This window comes from Terrapene carolina, unplaced genomic scaffold (genome assembly GCF_002925995.2).
Source record: "Terrapene carolina triunguis isolate 2854851 unplaced genomic scaffold, T_m_triunguis-2.0 Scaffold194, whole genome shotgun sequence".
Lineage (NCBI taxonomy): Eukaryota > Metazoa > Chordata > Testudines > Emydidae > Terrapene > Terrapene triunguis.
Genome location: NW_020664545.1, coordinates 5900601 through 5906454, shown reverse-complemented (window position 1 = coordinate 5906454; position 5854 = coordinate 5900601). Strand labels below are relative to the sequence as shown.

The following is a 5854-nucleotide window of genomic DNA, read 5'->3' as shown; positions in this document are numbered from 1 at the left end:
TGAAACTGACAAGGAACCATTTGCTGGGAACCGGGAGGTTATTTGGAAGACTTTGCGGATCACATTCTTCCCAGTGTCTGGGACAAGCTGGTACAAGTTAACTCTGGAGAACATAGGGAGGGGAGCTGTGTGAACTCCCACTGACTGAACTGCTCTTTGCCTTGCAGCTTTAACCCTTGCTGTGCCACAGGACTCAAACCCCAGCTTGTTACTGGCAGATGCTTTTTGAGTGCCACTTAAAATGCACGCGCTCTTCTTGTAAAGAGTTAAGACATGGCCTTGTACATCTTCCCAGGCATATCTGGCTCTTCTTCCCTTCCTGGCCAATACCCGTTCTCTGAAGCCCCCCGATTTCACTCGTTTCGCCTCGTGAGAAATTCTGTCCCCAGTGAAGGCCACGGCAAAACCCCTATTGACTTCAGTGGGGCCAGGATTCCATCCCTGGGCTCTCCCTTCCATCTCTTTACTGGGGGGATAGGATTGGCTGGGGGAGATTCTGGGTCTCCCTTCCTTACGTTGCTGAGAATGAATTGGAAACCTGAAAAGCAGCCAGTCTGTTTCCTGCTGTCCCCTGGCGCTCCTGGAACAATGGGGGTGCAGCATGTCTGACTGCCTGCTTCTGAGTCCTTGGAGAATCTCTCCCCAGACACATCGCCTGGGCTGATAATGCCCCATGTTCAATAGCTCAGAACTGGGAGCAACCGTGGACATGGCTTCCAGATACTGAGACAAAGGGGTTTCATCCCCCAGAGTCTTGGGTTGAATTCCTACATCCTGCCTCCCCAAACACCTCCTGCAGGAGCTTAGAGGTGACCCGCTGTCCCCTATTTTAAGGGCTCACCCCTTATTCTATTGATTTGTAATGAGCTGGACGTGTTCTCTACTATCTGTCCATAACTGTTTTATGCAGCACTGATGTATTCTTCCCCAGAGGTAACTGCATTTCAGGGCTGGGCAAAGCAATGTACAGTCTATAACCCGTTTATGAGCACCCGTGGCTCTTTGGGTGGCTGGGTTTCTATAAATGTCTGATTATTATTATTTATTAATTTATTTATTATAGGTACACTTCAGTGTCAGTGAAGTCATGAGGACCCCAGTGCTCGTGTGAAATTGAGGTAGGTGGGGGAAAGGGGACTGCTCTTTGGACACACAAGCATTTCAGATCAGAGAGTTTATTAATAATTCCGAGGGCTTTTCATCTATGGATCACAAAGTGCTTTACCATTGTCCCCATTTTACAGATGGAGAGACTGAGGCACAGTGCAGGGACGTGACTCACCCACAGTCACTGGCAAAGCAGGGCATAGGCCCTAGGTCTCCTGACTCCCAGTGCAGTGCCCAGTCCACTGCGTGGCCAGGATTTTCATGTCTCTGTATGCAGGGGTGTGAATGGCTACGCGGCAGGAGGGGGTGGAAGACAGCATATAGGATGGTGTGTTAGGGAGTGGGGTGAAACGTGTAGGCATCTACTCGGTGTATTGAATGGGGAGGAGAGTAACACAGTTGTTCTGTAGAGTGGGAGGGGTGGATGGCACAGATGGGGTTCAGTGACAGATTTTGTATAGAGATGTTGATAGGGTTTGGGTGCTTATTTGGGAGAGACGAGGCATCTTCCCATGTCCTGTAATTCACCCGTCCAACCCAGGCAGGTTCGCATTTGTTTCCCTATAGGAGGCAGTTGTGATTTTGGGGGTGTCTATGCAGAACAGAATCCTTAGCCTGCAGAGCCAGATAGTCAGGGGTTAAAGCCACTTTTACCATAAGGCTAAAATTCCCCGCTGGAAATTCCCAGCTGACCAACAGGGTCAAGAGCCTACTATCCGAGGGCTGGGGCTTACTATCGGGGGCGGTTCCTATTTAAGTCTTAAAGAGGTGCGTGAGGATGGGACTTCTAGGCAGAAAGAGATCGGCCCCAGGCAGAGTCCATCCAGCTGGCTGGTGGGAAAGAAACAGCTGCCTGCAGATCCCTGTCACAGAGAAGAGATTAGCTGGAGTGAAAACATTTCCCTGTAGCCACAGCAATGGAGCCAACTCCTCTCCTCCTGCTCCTCAGCCTGGGCTGGACTTGCAGCGGTAAGTTCCCTGGAGACCACAGCAGATCAGAGGTTCTCTCTGGGCTGGAGGGATTGGGGGTTCCCGGCCTTCGCGAAGGGCTGAGCTATTCTTTTCAGCTATTTCTCCGTGCTGGTCCTGGGTGCTGCTTTGAAGTTTTCCCTCTTCGCTGTACGCTACACAACTGCTCTGCCAATGGCATCCCCTGCAGCTCTGCTGCCTAGTGCTTCGGGGTGAGCAGCTGCGGCTCCAGCCAGATGTGATCTGTGTCGAGGGCTCCCAGCGATGCTCTGTGCCCGGTTTGGATTGGCTGTGCTAGCCTCGGGGTGCTCAGGAGGGGACTCTGTTAACAGAGCTGTCTCCATCCTTGGATACACATGGGTCTGTGTTTTGTTCTGTGGTTATACAGTGCCTGACACAGTGGGGTCCTGGTTTGTGACCGGGGTCCTGGGCACTCCGGTAATATAAACAATAATCCCACTTTCTTTCTGACGCACCCTCTCCGCGAATCTCCACTGCGCGTGGATCTTTGAGCTTGGAGAAAAATAAATCAGTGACTTAAACATTGTGAAAACTGGTTCAGAAAGGGAGGGAAAAAACACATCACTTTGTCCCCCGGACTTTGGCTCCGTCTTGAATGAAATTAATAGGGTTATAAAATGTCGACACATCTGAATCTCAGAGAACATTTATTTTAGCTCTTAGAACAATACAAATAGCCCAGAGCCTAATTTTTACATCCGCGGATGTGTATTGGCCCATAGACAGGTCTACGCAGCATCAGTGGCATGAGACGTGAGCATACTGGGCTGCCAAGCGCTCTCGAAAAGAAATCCTCTCGTAACGGTGCCAACGGCTACAAGAGTGTCACTGCCACATTCGGGGCTAGTGCTGGCGTACTTTTAGAAAGACGGAATGAGATGGCTCTATTGCACAGCTTTACTTTGGAGACAATCCTTCATCCAAACAGCATCCCAGAGTGCTGTAGAGCAGGGGTGCTCATATGGACCACATTGTAATAGACACCCGGTCTCATGGACCCTCTTCCTTCCCCTGTGCCATTGCCTGCACCGCCCCTCCCATTCATGATCACCTGCAGTCCTGCCTCCCCCCTGTTCTTCATCTAGTTGGCACAGGGACACTGCACAATTACCTGCATCGAAAGTGAATGTTAGGAAAGCACTTAGGAGCTCACTTAGGGTGCTGAGTACCCACCCCCTTCAACTGAAGTTGGGGAGCTGCCGGCTCTCAGCACCTCTAACCATCATGCCCTTGGGGGTATTTTAGCTGACTTGTGATGCCATCTAGCAGCTGGAAATCAGACCCACATAACCAGCAGCAAGTGCTCCGCAGAGTCCCAGTCCTGCACGGAAAGCAATTTGGGAACTGCCTTTGCAGAGAGTTAGTTAAAGCCAGATCCTCAATGGCTGTAAATCACTGTCGCTCCATTGGCTTCAATGCGTTGGCTCAATTTACTCCAGCGGAGGGTCTGGCCCAGATAGTACAAGAGTTGATAGCCTGCTGGGAAAAATGGGAAACTATTTTGTTTTGTTCACTGGGCCACTCCAGTGAGTCATTAAAAAGCAAGCTGCTGCCCTCTTGGTCGTTGCGCAGACACTACAGATCTTTGGGTCGTTTTCAGAACAGTGGAGGTTTGTCCTTTGTCAAAATTTCCGCGCTGTTTGCTGTGCACCCCAGAGGTGGCTGCATTTCAGTAGTGTTGTTGGCAGGGCACCTTGAGATGAAAGTCTCTAGTGAGATGTACAAATTCAATCCAAGTCACTCAAGCAAGCTTCCGTTTCTGTAGGTATACCTCTGCATTCTCGCCTTTCATATTTGCAGTGGTTTTGTAACAAAAAACATTTTAAATGCATGTGTCATTTTCTTACTTTGACAAACCAAAGCTAAAAATAATCTGGATTGAATTAAAATCAAGTATTTAGTGCTTTGTCTTTAAACACAGTAACCAGAATGTGGGATTTGTATGGCTCCCGTCTGATTGGCAGCCTGTTCCTACTTTCTGCTGGCTGCCTGGCTCCCAGGAGAGCAGCGCCAGCAGCAGCAGGGGGTTAACCAGTGGAGGATGACGGGTGTTCGGGCTTATTTTTTAATAACCACTTGTAAAATCTTTGTGGGAAGCAGAGACTCGGATTAAGTTAAACCGAGGCTGTGTTGCAGGGAGAATCTCATCCCATGGAAATGTCTGCAGTTAAATAACATTCCTTCCACAGTAGCGGCATCTTTCCTCCCTGAAGGAGCCCGTGGATCAGCACTGAAGTGGAAGAAACCTTCCACTGCATTGCATGACAGTTGTGGGGAGGGGGAATTGGAGCCAACAACCCAGGAACAAACACTCGCTCTTCTGGAAAGTCTGAGGGAATGTTTGAATGTTTGCGTGCAGTTTTGTTTTTGAGGTCACGACACAAAGAGGGGAAGTTTGAGGGGAAGTGGAGTGAAAGGGAGAAACCCTGCCTCTTTTTCCCATGATCTTCAAATTACCCTTAACTTCACCGGGGCCAGAATTTCGCCTATGTTACATCTGCAGTGTTACCGACCCCTCCCATTTTATTGCAAGTCATGTGATATTTGGTGTTTTTTAAAAAGCCCCAGCTCTAGGAGTCCTGTGATTATGGGAGCATCTCAGCTTTAAAAACAAAACAAAAAAAAGTTGCTAACCCTCTTGATTGTGGAGGTGACCTGAGTGCACCCTAGCGGCTCAGAAACCAGAGCACTGAACCCAAAATCTCACCATGTCTGTGCTGCCCTTTCCATTGGGAACAGCTGCCTTAGCTAACGCTCGGTATTTACTGCTCTTCTCCGAATGACCCTTGTTTTCTCCACTTGCTGCTTTCCCCCTTCCCTCCACTCCACCCAGGCCGGCTGACCGTGCTGCCCCAGGAACCGCTAGTCCAGATTGGAGGATCCATTCAGTTGAACTGCTCCTTGGACTGTCCGGATGGGACGCCCCAGTGGAAGGGGCTGGACACCAACCTGGGGAACATCATCTCCACCCCCACCTATAGCCTCCTGCTCATCACCAATGCTGCCGTAGCCATGGAGGGCACGAAGTTCTGCGTGGGGAACTGCCAAGGGAAGTCCCACCAGGGGTCGACCAACCTGCAAGTGTACTGTAAGTGCCCTAGGTTGATGCAGTTACCCACTAGATGCATGACGGTCTAGACTCCAAACACATTGTAGCCCAAAGGGGACACAGTCAGATTGAAACTAGAGGTTTTACGGTCACATTGGCCTGGTGTTTTTCTGACCCAGGCAAACAGGAGGGACTGACCGACCGTGCTGGGGAACCAGCCAAGCTGACCCTGCACAAAAAGTGCTGCCAAATCACAAAGACTTCAGAATGAAAGAAAATCACTTCCCCGCTCATCCCTTTCAGTTAGTGCTGCCTCCGGAGCTACTCGCAACAAACCTCAGATAAGGGGCACTTGAATGACTGTGTCCATCTGGGGGCCTGATCCTATATCAGCTGCAATCTCCCACCCTCCCTGCTTCACAGAATCCAGCTAACCTTGGAACTGCCACACTAGAACAGCCCAATGTTCCATCTCAGCTGGTATCCTGACACTGACCAAGGCAGAATGTTTAGAGGAAGGTATCAAGCCTTCATAACACGACTCATTATGCCATCCTGTACCTTAGGATTCTTCCTAGCCCAGCTGATGAGCAGTTTATGTCCAGAAGCATGAGGATTGATCACTAAAATGCAGCCCCTTCTGGGGTGGAGGATGGCCACAAACCAGGGCAAGAGAGCAGTTAAGATCAGGAGGCCTGGTTCTCAGAG

General features: G+C 50.0%; 1 protein-coding gene across 1 annotated transcript in view; it reads left to right on the top strand.

Annotated features, from left to right (window-relative positions):
* The first annotated feature begins 1966 nt into the window (after positions 1-1966).
* The window catches only part of MADCAM1 (mucosal vascular addressin cell adhesion molecule 1), a 5947-nt gene continuing 2059 nt past the window's right edge, over positions 1967-5854 (top strand). Inside the window, exons 1-3 of the mRNA XM_026655062.2 lie at positions 1967-2076; positions 4931-5185; positions 5624-5665. Of these exons, the coding sequence (XP_026510847.1) occupies positions 2025-2076; positions 4931-5185; positions 5624-5665 (349 nt within the window). The 5' untranslated portion in view covers positions 1967-2024. The remainder of the gene's footprint in view (positions 2077-4930; positions 5186-5623; positions 5666-5854) is intronic.